The sequence below is a fragment of the Humulus lupulus genome, chromosome 4 (assembly GCF_963169125.1).
Source record: "Humulus lupulus chromosome 4, drHumLupu1.1, whole genome shotgun sequence".
Lineage (NCBI taxonomy): Eukaryota > Viridiplantae > Streptophyta > Magnoliopsida > Rosales > Cannabaceae > Humulus > Humulus lupulus.
In genome coordinates this window covers 250,753,617-250,778,146 of record NC_084796.1, presented here as the reverse complement: position 1 = coordinate 250,778,146, position 24,530 = coordinate 250,753,617, and the positions used below count along the sequence as shown (strand labels likewise).

Sequence of the window (24,530 nt, the reverse complement as noted above, 5' to 3'; positions counted from 1 at the left end):
AATATATGCTCAAGATAAAATAGTCACTATAATTATGTATAATACAATATCATTAATTATATATACATATATTATATTATATATAATATATGTATATATAATTAATAATATTGTAATCATAAAATAATATATGCTCAAGATAAAATAATCACTATAATTAAATTATTAAATAATGAGTGGACTATATTATATTGTCCTATGATTTAATTTGAATTTTTTATAAATATGTTAATGTTTTCACTTAGTTTTTTTATGCCTAACAAAGTGAAGTGATAAAAAAAGAAAAGAAAGATGATATATAATGTTGAGCACTACACACTAATATTAATATATATATATATATATATGAATCTCATATATTAAATTAATATTGGAATCTCACCTATGTATTAATATGTGCTCAAAATCTTAGAAAAAAAAAAGAGAAATGATTTCAAGAGAAACATATCAATAACTTTATTCGAAATTTGAAGATTGATATGTCCGAACTGTTATCATCGTTATTCGATGATGTTTGATCGAGCCAACCTCCTCCAAATAAAGAGGGCAACAATCCTTTTATTGAATCTAACTACAACAACATCAACCGACGTATCTTTTCTCGACGATGTTACTTCTGTCGGTGTATTTTATCGTCACTAATGATGTACTTTTCTGGTGAAACTTGTTTTGGACAACAAAACACACAAAGTTTTTTACATGAGCCAATAAAGGTCAGTGGCTATTTTTTTTAGTGTAATAATAATTTTATTAAAAAATAATCATAAAAAAAATAGTGAATAAGCAATCGACACCAAATTTCTAATGTATTGGGATTGGTAAGAAATTACAAATTACCAATAATAATAAAGGTGAAGAAGCATTATATGTCCCACTCCCACCACAGCACTATTCTCAGAATCATATTTTTGTAAATGTTTGATGTGTCACTCATCACTTATATATCACTAATTTCCAAACTATACAACCAATCTCTTTAGTCTTTATTATAACCTCTTTTGTTGTCCCTATATATTATTTCATTGTTAAATTATTATTATATTTTGTCTCACCTTTATTAGCACACAATAAACACACTTGCTTATTCTTTCTCAAAATTCCTTCACATTCATTGGTCTAATATTTTATTTATAATTATGACCTTATTTCTTAATGTATAGTTAAGATAATTTCGATATGGAAGACTTCTCAATGTTATTACTCATGGATGATTACCATAAATCACTAAATACGTTTTTGATGATAAATGATTATAATGATAATGAAAATATATATTAATAAAATGTATAAAATCAATAATTTCGAATTTTTTAGATTGATTAGACAATAAACATTAGTTGGAAAGATAATGGTTACTTCAATTATTTCCATTAATTCCAAAATATTTTTTTTTTCATGGAATAGATAAAAAGAATGAAGAAGGAATAGAATAAATATTAAATAATATTTTTTTATTATTTAATTAATAAATATGTGACCGTTATATCATCAAGTAGCCTTTCCAAAAAATTGAAAAGTTAAAATTTATTTTTAAAAATATTAATTAACAATTATAAATATAAATCATTAATCTTAATAAAATGATTAATATTAAAGTAACTATTTATATATATATACATGTATATACATTTCAAAAAAGAAAAGATATGGGTTCCACTCCGGATTCGGGTCACCCATATATCCCACACCTGAATAAAGCTGTCACCTATATATCATTGAATGAATAATGCCCTACTGCTACTACATTCTTAGCTTCTATCTATAATAATAATAATAAAAAAATATCAAGTGAAGGGACCTACCTATTAGAATCACACAACAAATGGGTTCCAGATCGGATCTAGCCTAGCCTGGATACCACCACTACATTATACTCCCCAAATCCCACATTACATTATACCATATACTTTCTTTTTTTGTTCTAGCTACCAAAAAGAAGATCACTTGGTGCTGATTCTATTCTCATATACCTTTTGATTTTTTCCAAGCGATTTTGAGCGTCGTCACTCGGTTACAAGAGTCTGCACCGAATCTCCTCAAATCTTAAATCATGAGATTTTATCCGCGTATTCTCGTTCTTTTTGGTTTTCCAAACAATTTTGAGTATCGTCAGCTAGTTATAAAAGTCTGAACCGAATTCACTTAAATGTTGAATTATAGGAGTTTGAACCGAATCCCCTCAAATGTTAAATCATGAGATTTTATCCCCGTATTCTCGTTCCTTTCGATTTTTCAAACAATCTTGAGTATCGCTAGCTAATTATAAAAGTCTAAACTGAATTTACTTAAATGTTGCCTTATAGAAATCTGAACCGAATCCCCTCAAATGTCAAATCATGAGATTTTATTCACATGTTCTCGTTCCTTTTGGTTTTCCAAACAATCTTAGCTAGTTGTAAAAGCCAGAATTGAATTCACTTAAGTGTTGAATTATAAATTCTTATCCATAAAGCACTTGGCACAATTGAAAATTACCACTATACCAAATAATTGGTGGTGATTATAGTACTATATATATATACTTGATCATAATTCATATCCATACACAAAGTAATTTAAAGGACAAATTAATCCACCTAGTGTACATTAGATGAAGTTGGTTGTAGTTGATTGACCTTAACTCTATTATAATTCCTTTTGCTAATGCAACCTTTATTATGTCTCCTTTATCAACATTATCAAATTAAAACATGCTTATTACTTTCTCTTATCCAATAAATTTATTTATAAAGCTAGTTATTCAAGAAGGTTGATTTTTAATCGACTAATGAAACAAGAAATATAATAATAATAATAATAATAATAATAATATGAGTACCTATTTGTAGATACTCCAAAGATTTTCTCACGAGATACGTGTTTGTAGAATAAAATTTCTCAATCATATATATCATCAAATCCAAATAAAAACATTATATTATACATATATACCTCTTTGAGGATAAGAATATGTATCTAATATTACTATATATGAAAAGAAGTAACTACAGAATCTGCACTTGTTTTCTCTTAAATATTATTAATAATAATGTTTTATGAAATGAATATATTTACAAATTATGCCAAGCTTAAGCTATGGCTAGCAAGGAATAATCGTTTATCTAAAACGACTTGTTGAGAATCTATCTATTTAATTAGTAAATAAAGGGTTATTCCACTGAACCATGCAAAGCTATACTGGATTATTATACACACACACACACATATATATATATGTATATTTTAATGGAGGCACTATCATATAACACTTTGTTAAAAAAGAAGGAAAGAAAGAAAGAAACTCAACCCAATAATGGATGAGGCTTTATCTTTGTCCATATGACGACATAACATGAAAAAATGCTCAAAAATCTCATGCACTTCACATTCATCATATCAATTATTGACATAACATATCTTATATGAGAAGTTGATGATGAGGTGCCCACCATATAAGGTTGTTTCGTTTAAGTGCTCTAACAAAGTTGAAGAATATATATATCACTACTCTTCAACTAATTAATTAGTATTTGATTAAGACTAATACAAAACCATTTTGGTTTAGTAGTGTATATACATATCTCATTATCCAAAGTGTATATATACCACACGTAATGTTACATATATACCATAAGAGTTGTCTATATAAACACAAGCCTACATAGCTTCAAAGCATTCATATTCTAAGCTCAAGTGGGGTTACATTAGAAGATTTAATTGGAGTCACCATGACTAGTAGTGGACGAGGATTGTTCGAAAGAGCAAAGCCATTCCTTGGTGTTGTGTTCTTGCAGTTTGGTTTTGCAGGAATGGATGTTCTGTCTAAGGCTGCATTGAACCAAGGAATGAGCAACTACGTGCTCGTTGTCTACCGCCACGCCGTCGCCACTATCGTCATTGCTCCTTTCGCAATCTTTCTCGACAAGTATGCTTTGTTTTCTCTCTGTCTCTTTCGTTCGTTTCCACCAATTGTACTCAAAAATGACTAAAAGGGGTTTCTTTTTTCTTTGTTCTTCAACAGAAAAGTGAGGCCAAAGATGACACTTCCCATCTTCATCAAATTAGTAGCTCTGAGTTTACTGGAGTAATCAACCATCTTGTTATACTTTGTCCTTGCTTGTTAAGTTATTTTTTCTCATTCTAACTCCATGTATCGTATCATTGTCTTTTGCTTTTTCAGGCCAGTTATAGACCAGAACTTGTATTTCATGGGAATGAAGTACACAACAGCAACCTTTGCAGCTGCCATGACTAATATTCTTCCGGCCATAACTTTTGTTTTGGCCTGCATACTTGGGTGAGCCTAAGCTTATCTTTTGTTACCAAATGATCCTAGCCATTGGTTTGGGTGAGTTGTCTCCAATAACATCCTTGTCATGTGTGGTAGGCTAGAGAAACTAAACATTTGGTCGATCCGAACTCAAGCAAAGGTGGTGGGAACCACAGCAACGGTTGCAGGGGCCATGGTGATGACTCTGATGAAAGGTCCTATCTTAGAACTTTTTTGGACTAAGGGAACGGCAAGTGGGCATCACGGGCAAGGTGGCGGCACAAGCCTTGCGCATTCTATCAAGGGTTCGCTCATGATCACAGTTGGGTGCTTCAGCTGGGCTTGTTTCATGGTTCTGCAGGTACCCTTTGTTTTTATTTTTTTGAAAAAAAAAAAACAGAAGAATTTTGATCATATTTCCTAATTAAAGAATGAAAAATGAAAGTGGGTTTTGTTTACTTGTACCACAAGGCAATCACTCTAAAGACCTACCCTGCTGAGCTCTCCCTCACAGCATGGATTTGCTTGTTAGGCACATTGGAAGGAACTGCTGTGGCTTTGGTCATGGAAAGGGGAAACCCTGCCGTTTGGGCTATCCAATGGGACACAAAATTAATGGCAGCTGTTTACACCGTAAGGACATACACAACATGTTCATGTGGATACAAACTAGATCAAATCAAATCAAAATGACCAACTTTTTGTGTTATGTTTATGCAGGGTGTGGTGTGTTCTGGACTAGCTTATTATATTCAAGGAGTTATAATGAAAGACAGAGGCCCTGTCTTTGTCACAGCTTTTAGTCCACTATGCATGGTTATAGTTGCTATCATGGGCTCTTTCATATTGGCCGAGCAAATCTTTCTCGGAAGGTAAAAACTACGCTCCTTGCCTAACCCTACAATATGGATCGGGAAACTATCCCGACCATTTGAGCTACCCTATTGGGTTCGGCTTGTTTACAAGGTCGGCTCGTAGGGTGGCTAATTGGGGCATAGGTCCAAGACCCCCAACTTTGGGCCAATTTTTTTCGCCCGAGTTTGTTTTTTCATAAAGACCCCTATTTTTCTTGTTTTTTCATTTTATACGACAAGTTTTCAAAAAAGGCCCAAATTTGCCCAAGGCCCCATTCTTGTTGGTCGGCACTGTTTGGAGATTACTTGATAAGTACCCAGTTTTAGGATTAGTTAACTAAAATTAGCTATAAAATAAATTCAGTTAAATTTTACCTATTATTATAATGACATTTCCCATAATACCCTTGCTTATACTCATATAACTTAGCTATGACTGAAGGGTATAATTGGTAGATTCAAATAAACATTGGGTATAAAATTAATTTTTTTAAAAAGCGGCTAAAAATGAAATGACATCTCTAAAAATGGACACTCCCTATAATTTGTACCACTTTGCTTGTTTGATAAAACTTTGTTTGGATTAAGATTTGACGATCTTACATTTTACAGGGTAATTGGAGCTGCTATCATAATTGTTGGCTTGTACCTTGTTGTGTGGGGCAAGAGCAAAGATTACAAGTCCGAATCACAAGAAACCATCGAACAACAAAAACAAACATCATCAGACTCAGCTTGCAATGGAAAAGACATCAACACCCTTCAAATCATTACTATTAGTAAACCTGATGAAGGATCAGAACAGGCTATGGCCAAATAGAGTATTAGGCTTGTTCTTTGAATAATTTCAGAGATTTTAATCTACACTAATTAAGTAGTAAAGTATCATATATCCAAACCAAAACAGATTTAGTAACTCTCTATCTGGATTGGCATCGTTTGTCACTATAAGAAAAGAATTTTCCAAGTACTCGTTTCATTGTAGCATGTTTTGTTTTTTTTTTCCTTGTACTTGGGCTTTAATTAAACTAGATTTTTTGTCTTTTTTTTTTACTTTAATGTTTTTTTATTAAATAGTTTTCATCTCTAAAATAAACTCATTGCGGATTTTGGTCATCTATCTATTGAACAATATTAGCTAAGATCGGTGTTCAGCCAAATTGGGCCACTCAAAGTTTAAATAAACATCATCAGACTCAGCTTTTAATGGAAAAGACATCGACACCTTTCAAGTCATTACTATTAGAGCAACTCCAATGGTGGTTTAATATATCCAAATCATCTCAAAATATAATTTTTTATTTTCTCTCTCATCCACTTCACTTTTGACAACTTTTTTCATAAAAATGCTCCAATGCTAAGCCACCACAAAAGTTGTCAATTATGACCCCACGTATTATTATTTAATATATTATTTTGTAATTATAAATATTGTCACACTAAATTTTTTAAATCCATATATTAATATAAATAAATATTACATCAATTGATAATATTGAAAATTTAGATTTTGAGGATTAGTAGAAGGATTATTTTTAAAATTTTGATTGAAATGAGAATATTGAAAATTTGGATTTTGGGGATTGGTATGTGGAGAAAATGATGAATTTTGAAAATTTAGATTTTAGGAGTTGGTATTTGGAGAATTTGGAAAATTTTGATAATTTTGGGAATCCATTGTTAAGAAAAGAAATTTTGTGATATTGATAATTTAGAAAAGGATGTATGTAATGGTGTAAAAATTGAATGAAATAAATGAGTATTTATAAAAAATAAAAAAATAAAAAATTATGTAATAAACAGTAAAAAAAAAAGGTAACAAATTAAAACGGTAACAAATATATTTATATATATAAAATGTTTTATTTATATATATATATATAATTAAAAATAAATAAAAAAGAGAAAGCACCGTTGCCTTACGGTGGCAACGGTGCCTTAGATTTATATACCCTCCAATGCATAAAAAAGAAAGCTGGCAGAAAATAGTCAGAATTAGTCAAAGAGCCACTGCAGTTGGCAACCGCAGTAGAGTTGCTCTTAGAGCAACTCCAATGGGAGTTGCTTGCTCAAAAGAATGCCTGTCAGTTATGGGTTAATGGTGGGGTAGGCTGATGATGTGGAAGAGTTTAATTTAGAAGAAAACTAGCAACGTTGCCACTGCTGGGCAACGTTGCTTTCATTTTTTTTTTTTATTGGTTAAATTTAATAAAAAAATCTTGATTTAACCATTTAATCACCCTCTTGTTGGAGTTGCTCTTAGTAAACCTATTGAAGGGTCAGAATAGGCTATGATCAAATAGAGTATTAGGCCTGTTCTTTGTTCTTTGATTGATTTAAGAGATTTTAATCTAAAATAATTAAGTAGTTAAAGTATCATATATCCAAGTCAAAACATATTTAATAACTCTACATATAGATTGGCAGCGTTTATCATTATAAGAAAAGAATTTTCCAAGTACTCGTTTTATTATAGCGATCTTGTTTTTTTAGCTTGTACTTTAGCCAAGGCCACTCTTGAGCTAAATTGGGCTAGTCAATGTTTAAATAAAGTGAAAATTATACTTAGTACCCAATTTAATTTAATCTTTTTAATTTTTACCAACTTTTTAAAACTCTTAGATTAATACCCAAATTATTAATGACTCTACCCATTGTACATTGATCTAGTGTAACTGCCAGTGAAATATTATTTAAAGAGGGAAGTAAATGACACGACAGAGGCAAAAATTGAGATTTTTACATTGGACTTCTAGTAGTGTTTTAAGGGCTATATGGGAAATGTGCTTTAAAAAGTGGGTAATATTCAACTAAATATTATTAGTAGCTATTTTTAGTTAACTAATCTTAAAATTGGGTATTTTTCACGTTATCCCTAAAATAAACCCATTACAGATTTTGGTCATCTGTCTATTGAACAATATTAACCAAGGCTAGTCCTGAGCCAAATTGGATCCTAGTCAAAGTCTAATGTGACGGTCTTTTAAATAAAATTTGTATATAATTTAGTAAAAAATTTAAATTAGACCCTAGACAAAGATCAATGTGAATGTTTTTTTTTTTAAAATAAAATTTGTATATAATTTAGTAAAAAAATTCAAATTTGGGCCCTTGGCCTGATTGGGCCCTAAGTGCAAGCCTAGCTTGCCTTAGCCTAGGGCCTAGGGCCGATCCTGATTTTAGTTTATGTTTGGAAGAGTAGAAAAGTAAAAAGAAAAAAAATTTACGAGAAAGAAAATGAAAATGTGGATTTAGTAGGAAAGAAAAGTGAAGACAAAAAAAATGTAGGACCACACATATTTATCATCCCAAAAATGCACCAATCTACCCTCATTAGTGTTAATTAAAATTAAAAAAAAATAAAGAAAATGGTAGTCTTCATGTAAGAACAAACAAGATAAAAGAAAAGTTCTTTTCTTCACATTTTCTTTCTTTCTAAATTAATTTCTAATAAGTCCTTGACAAAATGACTTATTTTTTTATTAATCATTTTACACTCTACTCTAATCTAATTTTGATCATTTTTTACAAAATAGTCTCCAACAATTTAGACAGCTAATAGAAAAATTAAGACAATTGGTCGGAAAATTCAAACATACGATTGAAAATTTTAGAGACAGCCCATTAAATTTTTAGACCTTATCTAAACTAGGCCAATTATCTATAAAGTTCAACTCCAATGAAATATTATAGCAATAGAATACATAAGAAAGAAGAGAGTGCATTAGTTTATAACATGCACTATATGAACCCTAAGGGGTGGCTCAGTTGGTTAGGGCGAACTTGAGGAGATAATCCCTCACAGGTTTGATTCCCCACTGAGTCATTAAACCTCAGGGGGCCACTGGGGTGATCTCCGACTGAAGCGATGGTCAGGGCGGTCCAAGGAGGGTCATCCACTAATGGATGGACCTCTGGGCATGCTGATATCGCTCAAGTGGTAATTATCACTTGGCACCAGGGCCTCCAGGGATTAGTGGGGGTGGAGCCCCTGATACCCTGGGTTAGCAAAAAAAAAAAAAAAAACATGCACTATATGACATAAAAGAGAAATCCATAAATTTCATTTAATTTCTCTTTTTCTTCAATTTAGCTAAACACTATACCATTTCATTATACATATAACAACAAGAAATACATGTTCTATTCTAAGTGTAAGGTTGACCTTACAGTTCCAATATCTGTTGTACCTGGTCCGTAAACATAAAACAGTTACGGTCCAAGCCCTCGAAATTGTACAAGGCATGGCCAACTTCTATGCACAAAGAAGGAAAAAGAAAAGACATCATGTCTCACAATTTGAGCAAAACTTGCTCAAGAGAATTGCTTCCCCTCATCCGTGCCATATATTCGTTGAAGTTCCCGAGTCGCGGCCAAAAAGGATTCTGGAAAAGAAAGAAATCAAATGATCTCAGCTAACATGTTTCGAATGATAGTTTGAATGACATGTAATTTTTCTCACCTTTCCAAAGACGAAATGACTTCTGATTGATTGGCGAACCGGTAATGGTTTGAATGACATCAAATAACATGTTCTGAGGTGTGCTTCTGAGTTCTTGAACAATCCCATAGATAGTTTTACCATTCTCAAAATAGATGTGGTTATTCGGGTGTTTTGTTTTGCAAACAGCATGACGCTCAAATTCATATGCATTGATCACCTACAAAATCAGTGGTCATCTAAGAACTCATAGCTTGGTCTCAAAACTTTCCTCAATAAACAAAATTAAACCAAGCATACCTTGGTGAAATTACATGACTGACAGCCACACAAGTATCCAGCGCCTTTTATTACACCACGAAGCTCCTTCTAACATAGGAAGAGCCAAGACATGTCACTAAACATAAGTTAATTTTGAAACAAGCAATTGCTATGTAGGTACCCGAGAAGGGACTCGAACCTCAGACCTTGTGGAAGCAAACCACGTGCCTGACCATTTGAGTTACCTCTCTTGGGTCTAAACATAAGCTAATTCGAAAGAAACGCATGAGAACAAGAGCTTTACCTCCCTTGACCAGGCAATATACTTCACAGACACTCCATCCAGCATACCAGTCGATAGCAAACTTCGAACATTTGAAGGGAAATTGTTTGGTGGAATCTTCTTAGCAATTTTGTGATCATCTTTCTTTTTAGGGACACTTTCTGCAGCAGAAGCAGTTACATGGGTGGTGAGTACTTCAGCATTTGAGTTAGCCATTTTTTTCTCATTCATTTCTTCCATCTTTTGAGCCGACGCGTGACCCATCAGCAATTCATAACTCGATATGAGTCTCTCTGAGTCATTGGCATCATCATCATACCCTCCAAATGATATGATAGTACTCTCTCCTTTGTTATAGGAGTGGCCCTGGTTGAAAGCATGACTCGTAGACATACTACTCTCTTCTGCCTTACTATAGACGAGACCTGTCGTTATACTACTCTCCTCCACCTTGTAAATCTGATCGATAGATGTGATACCATTGTCACCCTTGCTGAATGTCTGATCAGCTGATATAAAATGGTTATCTGCTCTCTCATAGGTATCACCTACAGATAGGATATTATCACTAACTTTGTTATAAGTCAGAGCCATTGCTACTAACTTATCGTTGTCCCTATTATAAGTTTGTCCCATTGATACAGACATGGGATTCTCAGAGTCCTTAACCTCACTCACTTTGACTTTCCTTAACCCGCCATAAGTAAGACTCGATCTAGGATCTTCTAGCGCATGAGACATTGACAAACCGAACGAGGACTCGTTGCCAAATGAATCTTCGTTAACTTTTCTCTCCAAACTCATTTTTCCCGAGCCAAGTGAGGAGATGTTTCTGTCATCAAAACCTACAGTCTTGGCTGTCTCAGATTCATATAACCATGAGTGAAAACCAGGATTACTTGTACTGCTACTGCTACCACTACCCCATGGAGAAACATTGGTGTTTAACATCCCAGAAAAGAGATGATGATTATTCGGAACTTCTACTGCCTGCTTCTTATTGGGAAGAAGCTCTACCTCAGGATGACCTTCCATAAACCACTGCTGAGAACGCTTTGACTCAATTCTGGAAGAATTATCATATCCTATCTCCCCATCATTTAAACACCCAGTAGCATTAGCACCCTTTGCCACCCAAAACCCCTGATTCTGAAAAACATGTTAGCAAATCAAAATTTAGAAACATAATCTGTCCCCACCAATCATCATATAATAAGCTACAAATGATAGAACTTGACTATGTGTCTTGTTAAGCATCCAATGTTTACAGTGGCAAAACTCCAAACTCAGACTTTGTGGCAGTAACCACATGCCTGATCATTTGAGCTACAACTGACTAGACTCCTATTCCAATCACTCTTTTTTTCCTAAACTGGGCTCCCCACATATTTGGGGACCACAAACTTTAGCAACCTACTATGTAGGACCAAGGAGGGACTTGAATTTCAGACTTTGTGGGAGAAGACCACCTGCCCTCACCATTTGAGCTACTCCAATTATAGCACCAGCTAACCAGCTAATTACAAAAGGCAAGGAAGGTGTAGAATTACAAAGAACATTTTAACAAATACATGGAAGACAATATATCATATATGAGTATGTGTGACTACATTTAATCTAAACATCATAATCAATCATTTTGTTCTGTACAACAAGTAATCAGAACTTACCATGTTTAGTGGTTCACTTGAAATTTCAATCCTCTCTTACACCCAACACTTGTTCACTTACTTATTTATATCTCTTCCTCAAAACCAGAACAAGAGTGAGCTAAACTTCCCTGGAAAACACCCAACAAAACAATGTACCCATGAGAAAAAAAGCATATACAAATTCAATGCAATAAAGAAACTCCTTGGTCCTTACCGTTTCAAATTCATTTTAGCTCAAAAAAGACTGCTTCTTTTTCTTTTTAAGCTAAAAAAGATATACTTTTTATTCCTTAAATAGAAAAAGTACATTTATATTTATATATATATGTGTGTGTGTGTGTGTTTGATTTCCTAATTGTATAGAAACTAAAATAGAGTAAGCACAGCAAGTAAGGTAGTAATAGCAAAACAAATAAAGAACGAAGAAAAGAAGCGAACCCTAAAAGGAAAAGCGTATGAAGATCCATTGATGGAGATTGTACAGAAAAGGGTCTTGTTGAGATCTATAAAAAAATGAAAGTATGGAGATTCCGAGTTGAGATGAGTTGAGTTTGTCTGATATAAGAGAGAGAGAGAGAGAGAGAAGACAAAGAAAGAGAGAGAGAGAGAGAGAGTGGGTTGCACGATCACATTCATAGACAGTACATGTATTTGCATCACAACCGTACACGTGGACATCTTATGGATATAACATAAGACATAACTACATCAACTCAAACTCAACTCAAGTGTGTATGTAATTGTGGGTCTCCACTAATCACACCATATCATATCATATCTATAAATATATAAATATTTTTATATATGCTATTTGACTCTTGTATAATTTCTTTTTTTTTTTCTTTTTGTTTTGTCTAAGTTTTTAGCCTAGACCAAGTGAGAGCACATTATACACTATGTGCCTCAAAATTGACTTTTGAGCTTTTTTTTTCTTTCTTTAATGTATATTTTAGGACAATTCTTCTAAACGGCTTCACTTTAAGTTTTATCGGTAGGGCTCTCAGTGTTTCTTGACCCATAAACAGTTTTCGGCGTGACTTTATTTTATGACCGTGTATATTGTAACTATTTAGAGCATCATGCAAATTTTTAGAAAATTTCGAATAGTTTACAGTACCGAAAACTAGGTTCAAACATGTTGTTTTCCACGTGCATAAACAAAATTAGTCACGCGTGCAACAATATGTTTGAACCTAGTTTTCGCTACTGTAAACTATTCGAAATTTTTTGAAAATTTGCAAAATGATCTAAATAGCTACAATATACACGGTCATAAAAAAAATCGCGCCGAAAACTGTTCACGGGTTGTAAACACTGAGAGTCCTACTGGTAAGGCTTAAAGTGAAGCCCCTATAGGAGAATTCCCCATATATTTTATATGGTTTATATATTTTTGGACTTTATATTTTCTTCCATTATTTGTTTGGACTCTGTGTTTTAACAAATTATTTTTTGGACCATATATTATGTAAAACGGTTCAAATAGAACCATAAATCCGATTTTGATCAAATTTTATCAACTGAAATCACAAATAATTCACCAAACTAACAGTTCAGAACAAAAATAAAATTATTCTGCTTAAAAAATGTATTGTTATATTCAATTTTTTTTTATCAAAATTGAGTTTAAGAGTCTATTTGAACCATTTTACAAAATATATGATACAAAAATATTTTTTTTAAAATACAAAATTCAAACAGATAATCAGAAAAAACACAGAGTCCAAAAATATATAAACCCTATTTTATATTATTTTTAATTTTTTGACCCAATTTATCTTATTACATATAATTATCTAAAAACTTTCACCTAATAATATATGATTAATAGTTTGTAGAAGATGAGAGGATGGGTGAGACTTAGTTGGTTTGGTTCAAAGAATGTTGAAATTAATAGTTATGATTATCATTACATCTTAGAAAAATGATAATGGTGATACCTTCTTAGTTATGAGGCCACTAAAATGTCATAAGCCTTTGAATTGGGTCAATTTATAAGTAATAAAATGCTTTAGGAGACTTTAAGCATACACATATTTTATATAACAACATTATCATATGTGTCAATTTGTGAGGTTTGTATATATTAGAACAAATATTAGTCTTTACTCACTTTGTTGGAGCCACTTTGCACCACAAATCCTCCTTCTAATTACCCTCAAATAAAATAAAAAAGGCATTTTTTTTAAATTAAAAAAAATAAGAAAAGAAGAAAAAGAAAAAAGTAAAACCGATCTCTACAAAATAGACTTTTCTCTTTCTCTTTATTTAATATTACCTCCTAATATTTTTATTATTCCCCAACCAAACTGCACTTCGAAGAAAAAATTAAGTGTATTTATTTTGTCACTAATTTCTCATGTATTTATTTTATCATGAATTTCTTATTTATTCACTTAATATCATGATGAACATCTCAATCACACAGCTAACCATGTGTGAGTGTTAATATATATATACCCCTTATACTTACTAACAATGTTTTAATAATAGAGTTCTTACAAGTGGGAGGTGACAATTAACAAATGAAGAAAAAAAACATTATTTGTGATTTTATGTTTGGGATCTTTACAACTATATACATATAACATAAAATAATTACAAAAATCAACTACAAAATTGTATCCGAGATTTTCCGTTTTTTTTTTTCAAAAGTAACATTTTAGTTACTGTTATCCCCAAAATTTTAGTTCGATGACGTGGCAATCAGAAGTGACAAGTGACAATGCATGATTAGTAAATGACATATTAATAGTCAATAAATGTGTTGACTCTTCGGAGTTGTGATAAAGTGATCTGACCGATCTGATAGAATTCCTGTCCGACCGGTGAAGATTTTTGACTGACCAAAGATGTGCCATGTTAGACCAGAGGTGTGTCATGTTAGACCAGTGGAGTGCATGGCCGACCAGTGAGGTGTTTGGCCGACCGGTGGAGTGCATGACCGACCAGTCAGCTGTGTCGACCATTCGAGTGTTTTGGCCGACCAGTCTTTCTTCAAGGAGTGAAGTTGGCCGACTAGACATATCATCGTTATGCAAGCGAAGTTCCAGTAACGACTTCGGCTATAATTAGTCGTACCTACACGGGAATCTCTCAGTTTATCCCAAAAAAGTTGCATATTGTTGTATTTTAAATGTTATTATTAATTAAATATTGTGAGAGTAATAGAAATGACCCAGTCAAAGGAAATATCTGATGTACGATCCATGAGTCTATAAATAAATAGCTCATGGCATCATTTTGGGGGATCTGTTCTTTTTAGACTGAGAAAAACTCTCTAGTTTAGAGACTTTGGGACTGTTACTTGGGGTATTATTGGGGCATTATCTGAGAGAGTTTAGAGAGAAAAACTATGTATTTTTCTACTTACACTTAAGAAACTCAGTTGGCTCAAGTTCATCTGATCTTAAGTGTTGGATATATATCATAACTCCAAGTGGATTAGGCTATTACCAATAAATTGGGGCTCAACAACTATAAAATTATGAGTGTCGTATTTTTCTCTTGAATGTTTACTGTAGTTTTGAAGTCTACTCGTCGTTGGCCAAAATCGTGGTCAACAGTTACTTAAAATGGTGATAAGTTACCAAGTGGTTATTTTTTCATAAAAATATTTTTTAGAGCATATTATTTCATATATATTTTGGTTATCTTCAAAACATATATGTTGAATTTTTTTTATCTTAAGATACTTTTACGTTTCCGATTAGTCATTTTTTAGAAATTAATAAGTTACAATAAAGTATAACAAATTACTATATAACTTATCATTAATAAAAGTTACTTTCAGTATTCTATATAGTAACTTTTTTAATGAAAAATTTTAATTCACCTTTTAGTCACTAATGTAATTTACATGAGAATAATAATATTTTTTTATTAATCAAATAAAACATAAGCTTAAAAGTTACTTTCAAATTATAATAATAAATTCACATTTCGGTTACTTTTTAAATACAACACATAAATTGCTTATTACAATTTTTCTTATAAACAAAGCTGAAAAGAAGCTCAAAAGTTACTTTTTAAACACAACACAAAAACAACCCATCCCCACCATCTTCTCCAGCGACGTCAAGAAACGCATGCTTGTCGTATATCAAAATGACCCCCCTTGAAGAGTAAGTCACGATGTTAACACTTTTGAGCCTAAACAACCACCGGTGTTGCAAATATACCAACAAATTCACCAGAAAATGTCGATGATATAGGCGAAGAGAGTGGCTAGGTTTTATTCCTCTCGAAAAGCTTGATCTAATGGTGCCACTCCCGACATTTAATGTGGCCAGAGATTGTCGGAAAAGTCGGTCAAAATGTCACCAGCACCGTCTTTGATCAATGCGTGCGATGGCTTTCGACAACGAAACTTCAGCCGAAGCTTCGTCGGTGGCTGCTCTTCCCAGTGGTCCGGTGTCTGTACGGAACCAGGCCCAACGCTGGGCACAGGCGGGCCAGGCCTGTGTCTAGTAGGGGTGAGCATCGGTCGGTTTGGGCGGTTTTTTCACAAAAAAAAATCCAGAATTCGGTTTTCGGTTCGGATTGGTGCAATCCAAAAACCGACCGAACCAAACCAGTTTAAAAAAAAATCGACCGTTTTGGACCGCGGTTTGGTCGGTTAAACCGACCAAACCGAATTGATTATTTATTTATTTATTTATTTTTTGAAAGTTTTAGTTAAAAAATTAAAAATTTTGGATTGTTAGAATCCATTTTTATATGTTTTTAAAACATAAATATATAGAACATAATTACATTTACAAGTGCCTTAAGTTTTTTTTTTTTATTAAAAATTTTAATAATTAATAATTATATAATATTATATTATTATTTTATTGTGTTCGGTCGGTTTCAGTTTTATTGGTCGGTTCATCCAAAATTTCCAAACCGACCGAACAGTGGCGGTTTGCACCGTCGGCGGTTTTTTCGGTTTTCAGTTTTTTCAGTTTCGGTTTTTTCGGTGTTCGGTAGGTCGGTGTACACGGTTTTTTCGGTTTTTTAGATTTTATGCTCAGCTCTAGTGTCTAGGGCCCCCACATAATGGGGCCCAATTATTTTGAAAAATACCATTTTTTACATGTACAAAGACCCAAAAAAATGAAAAATATCATTTATATATAAATTTTTAAAAATAACAAATTTTGTATAGGGCTCCTACCACTCAGGCCCCGCCCTATATGGAATGGATGCTCTGGTGGTCGGCGAGATCTCGTTGGCAGCGAGGATAAAATAGAAGAAGAGAGAGAATGAATTAAGTTATATTAAGTTTAAAAACAGTATAAAAAATGTTAAATATGTAATTAAATAAAGTAACGGTAAAATTGAAAATAAAATACAAAAACTAGATATAATTTTTCCTTTAAAGTTTTTGTTTAACAGACCATATACCTTATAATTGGGGAAAAGTTGAGAACTACCCACTTTTAAGAGTAGTTAACTAAAATTAGACACTAAATATATTTAGTTGAACTTTACCCATTATTATCATGAGGTTTCTCAAATTACCCTTATTTTAGTATATGATTCTAAGTGTTATTGTAATATATATTATATGTGTCATATTATAATTAAATTGGAAATGCATTCTAATTGTAGTGTGTTTAAGGAGGAAAAAAAAGTATGTAATTGAAGGGGTATAATGGGTACATTAATTGAAAATTTGGGTACTAAAATAAGAGTTAAAAATAATGGGTAAAAATTAAAGTAGATCATTTAAAATGGGTAGAGAATCTAATTTCCACTTATTTATCTTATAATTGTGATAAGAGTAAAGGTAAATGGGCCATCATGTATAGCAATTTGGGCTGAAATTGGGCTTATAGCTAACACAAACAAGACAAATCATGTTGAATTGGGAGCTGTTGTTGGTAGTAAAGAGGGCGATTTTTAATTTTTTTTTAAAAAGGGTGCTATATATATTGGCTACTTTTCTCCTCAACTTATTGCCTCTAAGAAAAAGAATTTCTTAAGAACATTCATTGATGTGTTTGGTTAAATTTGAGAGTGATTCTTTAAATAAATGTCGTTAATCCAAATTATGGTCTAAATTATAACAATAAGGGTGATTTTTGTGGCTATAATCTTCCTTGTGCAATGAAATAGCTCACTTTTTAAGAAAAAAAAAAATAGCTATTTTTTTTTAGAACATTACATGTTATTGTTGGATACATTATAATCCAATACAAATTATATTATGTTGAACTCCAATCTCATAATAATGTCGAACAACTCTAAAAAAAGGCATCAAATATAATACAATACAACACAATATTATATACATATAAATATATTTACAAATAAAAAGGTTCAAAAACCTTCAACCTTAGGTTACCAATCCCAAACTCCAAACCATTTCATGGTGATTGGCCAAATAGCTAACATATGATGAATGGTAGAAATTTTTAATAATCCAATTATAATATGTTTTGGATAAAAAAAAGTAATTTCCAATCCAATTAAACAGAATCCTCGTTTATGATTGGTATGGATTTTTTTTCATTTGAAGATAGTAATAATAATATTACTCTAACATAAAAGTTAAAGTAGAGGACTCAAAACTCTGCTTTGCTTTCTCCAAGAATAACCCTTTCACATTTGATTAGTCTCACTTTCTACCTTTCTTCTCAATCAGCCTGTATCATATCATTCCCCCAAAAACAAATAAATAAATAAAAAAAAAAAAATTGCTCTCTGCAAAAAGCTGGGCTACTTTAGTTACAAGTTAAACTATGTTCCCCTAACCCCAAACCCCAAAAAAACAAAAAATTATATTCTATATATATATTATATTATATTATGAACAATTTGGAATAGGCATGGCATGGCTCACATGACTTAGAAAAACGCCCAGAGATGCAGCCGCACCCCACTCCAGCCGATGCAGCAGCAGCAGCAGCACAACACTGCATTTTGCTTTTGCTTTTGCTTTTGCCTTTGCTTTTACTTTAACTGCTGTTTGTTTGTGTCAAAACCTGCTGCTGCTGCTGCTGTTTACTGCCGGTAAAAGCTCCTCAGCCTGCACTTTGGCTACTCCTGTGCCTGCCACCAGTGGCATTGGCCTTGGTCTTAGCCTGGTGGTGCTGTTGCTGGTGGTGCTGCTGTTGTGTCTTTTGGAGTCTATTTGTACAGAGAAAAGAGCATAGACAGGTCTATGGTCCGAGAACTTTGATTCTCCTCTTCCATACCACATTTGCTTCACTCCTTCTCCTTTCCACAATATCCTATCACACCTGTTATCATTAACACAATCACACAGTTAGTAACTTTTATAAAAATACAAAGAAAAAAACTATTTTGCTAAACACCCACATAGATGTATAGTCTAATCAATACAGCCCTTGATGCCTTGATGCACATGATTAGTACACTTATAGCAAAAATGTCGGTTTCTTCATGTTACTTACTTTTATTTATTTAGTCAATGATAGCTTCCACATGCACTTTTATCAATTGCATAATATTAATTTGGTCATGAAAAAAACAAAGAATATTATTGAAAATAACTACACTTAATAATAAGTGGTGAGTATAGGTTGCAAGCTCCAACTAGGCTAGGTAATATCCTTCAGCATTAAAAAAATACTAAACTGTCATGAACATTGAAAAACTGCACCACTACACATATTTAATATAATAACAAGGGTTTATACATTTTTAGACCCTATGTTTTGACTCATTACCTGTTTGGACCCTATGTTTTGACAAATTATTTTTTGAATACTGTGTTTTGTAAAATGGTTCAAATAGACCCCTAAATCTGATTTTGATGAACAAAAAATTAATTATAACAACACAGTTCTTAGGCAGAATGACTGTATTTTTGTTTTGAGTTGTTAGTTTGATGAATCATTTGTGATTTTAGTTCAAAAAACTTTGATCAAAATCGGGTTTAGAAGTCTATTTGAACTATTTTAGAAAATACAGGGTCCAAAAAATAATTTATCAAAATACATGATCCAAACAGTTAATGAGACAAAACACAGTATTTAAAAATACATAAACCCTAATAATAATTATAATAATAATAATAATGATTATAATACTATGATATTATAGACCAGAGAGATAATAATGATAAGTACCACAACTTGTTAACAATTTCAACAGTGTCATTGGAAAAATAATACTAATAAAATAAAAGGATGTGTTCAATTGGTGATGCAATTATTAGAGAACGTGATTAGACTTGGACTGACTTACCAGGCAGGTGTTCTTTGTTTGTGTTTGGATTTATTTGAGGTTTGAGCAACATAATGATCCGAATTAGCAATATATTTGTAAGTTGGAGCAAAATCTATTGGCCCTTCTTCCCACCCTTGGAACACTCGACCACCTCCTTGTTGTATTCTTAGCTATACACCAAAACCAAAACCATAATATCAGTTTCCAATCAAGTTCAAACCATTGTTTGAATATATATAAATATATATATATATAAATATAAATAGTCTTCTCACCTGATCTTTCTCCACAAGTGCTTCCCAATCATGCTTGTTTAGTAACTCATGTGTCTCACAATCTCCACTACTACCAGCCACAAGTCTATAGTTCAAATCACCTAGCCAAATCATCTTACTGAAACAACAAAGTCACCAAAAATGGTTAATAATCAATCAACTGATTAATTATAATCATAATATAAACAACAACTCAATCAAGGAAGAAAATCATCTTACTCATGCTCCAATATGGTCTGAGGAGGTGATGATGATTCTCCTGAAGAAGGTGATGATGTTGATGATGATGAATTAAACCTTGTCTTCTTAAGAATTTCCATAACATCTGAGTTCCTTTTGACCTCATCTCCTTCTTTCTCTCCAGAGGTCAAGTGAGTACACACAAAACAAAAGCTTGTCCCACTCAAGCTCATGCTGATTGAAACTGAACCCTACAAGATAATAATAACAAGACCAGGTTTAATAACACAACATATTTGACTAATAATTAAGCTGTGTGAACAGACTAAGGTGAACAACACTTTATATTTATATACCTTATTGCCAAGGTACCCCATAAGGCCTGTGCCAACACAAGAGACCTTCAAGTTGGATATGAGTGAACAAAGATCTGATCGAACCCACACGCATAGGAAGATTCCCACCATTTGCTTGCTGGCAGCCAGCCTATACCGGGGTCCAACTTCCACTTCATCTTTGACATCTTCTTCTAAAGAAAGTAAGTCTGAGAAGCTCATTCTTCCTTGCTTATTATAGTCACTGGGTTCAAACTCGTTGTCATTCAAAGCTTCTCGAATCAGACTAATCCATTGGCCTGCAGGGCCCTTGTCCTCAGCCCCCAATACGTTACCAGCGTTTAAAGGCACTATTTCTTGGAACCTAGTCAACATAATTACAAGCAACAAAATCATCAAACACATGATATTATTACCATGAATGAAGACCAGACTATTAACAAAGTATATGGTAGCTTTAGTTACCCGATAACATAGATATCAGCTGGAGTAGGGGACTTGAGCCAATCCCTTAAGTTCAACCCTCCATGAGGAGCCATCCCTCCAACGTTCCATGTCCCAACAAATGTTCTGATTCATAACAGAAACAAAGTTTTTTTTAGCCTCATAATTGATTGTCAAAAGTCTAAGAGGAAAAGTCAAATAAGGAGTACGCACCTGAGATTGAGGTGATCATGGATGACTGAGTTTGAGCTTGGTTCTTTCTTCATCAACCAACCCTCTTTTGAAAAAACTGCAAAGACCCCACATCAAAATACCATCAGAACAACCACCCCAAACAATCATATGAAGTCTTGTAATATGGTCACTTTCACTTATCCAGCTCATGAGTGAATGAAGAACAAACCTGAGAAATCTTCAGGCACGACGACATAGCAATTGTCGTCGGAGCAACTCCTTCTCCGGCGCTGGAGTTTATGTGATGCTTGTAGCACGTAGTCGGAGTGAAACTCGTCGGCTTTGTTGGGAATGTTGAGCCATTTTCTGGCCACTACTTTTGGCCAAGACGAAGTCTGCCATACAAGAATGAATAAGCATATTCACACATTTTAGTTTCATTAATTTTTCAGTTCAAAATGAAAAGAAAAAAGGGTCAAGATTGTACCTTGGAGATGAATTGTCGCCCAGTCCGCATTGCCAAAGGCTTGGATAAGACTAGTCAGCCAAAGAAGAAGTTGAGCCTAATCCAATAATAGAGGGATATTATTAGAATCTGAAACTAAAATTGTACAACCTTTCATCTAAAGATTTATAATGAATTCTAAGGTGAAAGTCTTCAAGAAAAAACAAAATGGGTGGTATTAAGATATGGCAAGAGGGGTTAAAATAAACAAAGATTAATTCAACGCCAATTTAAAAAATACCAAGTTGCAGTAGGAAATGGAGACAGCTCCTTTGGAACAATCTTAAGTTTTTTTAAAAAAAATGAAGAAGAAGATGAAGCGAAAACGTTGGAATATTATATTATATATGCTTACAAAGCAATAGTATCTTCCTCTCTCTACAGAGACAGAGTGGAACACCAGATATCTTGACTACCAAGACTGAAACTTTTTTATAGATCCATAACCAAAAATCATATAAAAAAAATACCCTTTTGATTATTTTGGCAAAAACAAAACAATTTCTAGCTAAAACAAGAAAACCCAACAAAGAAAATATGCACATATACCAAAACAGAGGAAATGAATCATAGCAGCATTGGCAACCAGAATGAATATAAAGAAAAATAGTTTGTTTTTCTTTGATTGTGTTGAACAAGAAGAGTAAACGAGAGGAGAAGAAGTACTTACAGAAATGAATGAGATGACAAGAAGAAAGAAAGGCAAAAAAAAAAAGAGCATATGAGATTTGATGTGAAGAGTGATTCAACCAATCAAATCAAATAATGCTAAAAGAGAGAGTGTTTGAAAAATCTTCTTTTTCTTCTGTTTTGGTTGCAGAGAAGATAGCCTTGAGAAGCAGAGAAGAGCAGACCTTGTAATTGTATGCAGAGCCTTTTTTCCTCGTAAAAGCAAAAAAGACCTGTCTCTTCTCTCATATTTAACTAATCCTCACATTTAGCTTTATATCATTAATTATTATCATTATTATAATATTCAAACACAGAAAGTAAGAACGAAGAAAAGATAAGGAAATGGCCAATTTTGAAAAGGTACAAAAACAAACAACTAAAACTAAACACAGAGAAAAAGATAGGTGGGACACGGCTAAGGCAATGCAGTCATTTTGATTGGAGTGCACAATGTGAATATGTTTATAGGACAATTCTCGGGGCTTAAGCCTTATTGGTAGGGCTTCGGTGGGCCCGTAAACAGATTTTGCACAATTTTTTTTATGGCTGTGTATGCTGTAGTTGTTTAAAATATATTGTTAATTTTCATAAAATTTTAAATAATTTACAGTACCGAAAACTACTGTAAACTATTCGGAGTTTTCTACAAATTTGCAAGATGCTCTAAATAGCTATAACATACACGGTCATAAAAAAAATTACGTCGAAAACTGTTCACAGGTCGAGAACACTGAGAGCTCCACTGGTAGGACTTAAAGTGAAGTTCCTATAAGAGAATTGTCCAATATTTATATAGTGTTTTTAATCCTAACTCACTCACACATAAGACTCTTACTAATCCTCATAATAATAATACTCTTATCACTAATCTTAACTAACTAATTAACCAAAAAAGAATGAATGTGTGAAACTTATTCATTGAAACTACTCATGGGGTGAGCTGTATTCCTTAGTTTATTCTTGGAAAAGTAGTGGTCATTACTTGACATTTCTTGTAATAATATCTCATATAGATATTTCTCAAGTTTGGTATCAAAGAAAAATATGCAGAAATGATAGGTAGGTTTCTTATGTGAGACTTTATCTACAATTAAGTAGTAATGATAAGAATTTTTGTTAGGTTTAATTACTACTATAACTACAATATCTAAAACAAGATGATCAGATTCAAAAGAAATAGAAAACACAACATTTATCATTATAATTATTTTATAAAAAAATTGTGGTCAAATCGGTTAGGAATAGGATGAGATCGTAGTAGTACTATGTGATGTACCTTCATTTACAACTTTTAAGAGGACCACATAACAGTATATAGATATATAGATAATCATTAAATTATCATATATTGACTCAGACAGTAAAAACCCTCTTGTAAATACTCATTATTAAGCCTATGTTACATAAAATTTTACTGTGATATATGTTAGGGTAATTCTATGTGCTATGTAACCATTCTGATTTCTACTTATTTATCAACATTACTTATTAGCGTAAATGAATAGTCATATTTGACTTTAAAAAAATTATATACATTTTTGAAGGGTTTGTTTTATCTCATTATCGGTTTAGATTTTGTGTTTTGTAAAATGACTCAAATAGACTATTAAACTTAATTTTGATGAAAAACAATTAAAAATAACAACACAAATGTTAAACAGAATAATTATACTTTTGTTCTGAATTATTAATTTGATAAATTATTTATGTTCTATTTAAATTATTTTACAAAATATAAGATCCAAAAAATAATTTATCAAAACATAAAATTCAAAAATATTATAAAATAAAACACAAAATTCAAAAAAATATAAACCTAATTTTTAATTGGAACATTCGATGAATAATGACATTTCAAGTCTCAAAATGACAGGTTGGGATGAGATGAGAAATTGAGTTGAGATGAAGGGGGGGACATAAAAAGAGGAGAAACTGACACTAAGAAGGATTTAGTTTAAAAACAAATGATTAAGTGAACCAAATTAATTAAGCTAATTAGGAGATTTTAGGTTTGAAGTTTCAAC

General features: G+C 32.5%; 3 protein-coding genes across 5 annotated transcripts; 1 reads left to right on the top strand and 2 right to left on the bottom strand.

The window, feature by feature from the left end:
- Positions 1 to 3,633: 3,633 nt before the first annotated feature.
- Positions 3,634 to 6,156, top strand: LOC133831755 (WAT1-related protein At2g37460-like). The gene is made up of 7 exons (XM_062262160.1): positions 3,634 to 3,904; positions 4,001 to 4,063; positions 4,160 to 4,276; positions 4,367 to 4,610; positions 4,721 to 4,882; positions 4,970 to 5,121; positions 5,716 to 6,156. Exons 1-7 carry the CDS (start codon positions 3,708 to 3,710, stop codon positions 5,921 to 5,923), a joined length of 1,143 nt encoding a protein of 380 aa, XP_062118144.1. The 5' UTR covers positions 3,634 to 3,707; the 3' UTR covers positions 5,924 to 6,156.
- A 2,986-nt stretch (positions 6,157 to 9,142) lies between these two features.
- LOC133831754 (uncharacterized) lies at positions 9,143 to 12,331 on the bottom strand. Of its 2 annotated transcripts, none has more exons than XM_062262157.1 (6): positions 12,179 to 12,331; positions 11,759 to 11,868; positions 10,110 to 11,237; positions 9,845 to 9,913; positions 9,566 to 9,764; positions 9,143 to 9,488 (listed from the first exon to the last, which is right to left on the bottom strand). In XM_062262157.1, the coding sequence occupies exons 2-6, from the start codon at positions 11,759 to 11,761 to the stop codon at positions 9,418 to 9,420; spliced, it is 1,470 nt and encodes a 489-aa protein (XP_062118141.1). In that variant the 5' UTR covers positions 11,762 to 11,868; positions 12,179 to 12,331; the 3' UTR covers positions 9,143 to 9,417. The 2 variants fall into 2 exon arrangements, with proteins under 2 accessions (XP_062118141.1, XP_062118142.1); XM_062262158.1 differs by having other exon boundaries at positions 9,845 to 9,910.
- A 5,646-nt stretch (positions 12,332 to 17,977) lies between these two features.
- On the bottom strand, positions 17,978 to 22,752 carry LOC133831753 (type I inositol polyphosphate 5-phosphatase 8). 2 transcript variants are annotated; one of them, XM_062262155.1, is made up of 10 exons: positions 22,505 to 22,752; positions 21,817 to 21,892; positions 21,559 to 21,724; positions 21,369 to 21,444; positions 21,177 to 21,281; positions 20,733 to 21,075; positions 20,416 to 20,627; positions 20,197 to 20,314; positions 19,940 to 20,091; positions 17,978 to 18,969 (listed from the first exon to the last, which is right to left on the bottom strand). In XM_062262155.1, the coding sequence occupies exons 2-10, from the start codon at positions 21,844 to 21,846 to the stop codon at positions 18,705 to 18,707; spliced, it is 1,467 nt and encodes a 488-aa protein (XP_062118139.1). In that variant the 5' UTR covers positions 21,847 to 21,892; positions 22,505 to 22,752; the 3' UTR covers positions 17,978 to 18,704. The 2 variants fall into 2 exon arrangements, with proteins under 2 accessions (XP_062118139.1, XP_062118140.1); XM_062262156.1 differs by lacking the exon at positions 22,505 to 22,752 and adding an exon at positions 22,384 to 22,491.
- Between the last annotated feature and the right edge of the window lie 1,778 nt (positions 22,753 to 24,530).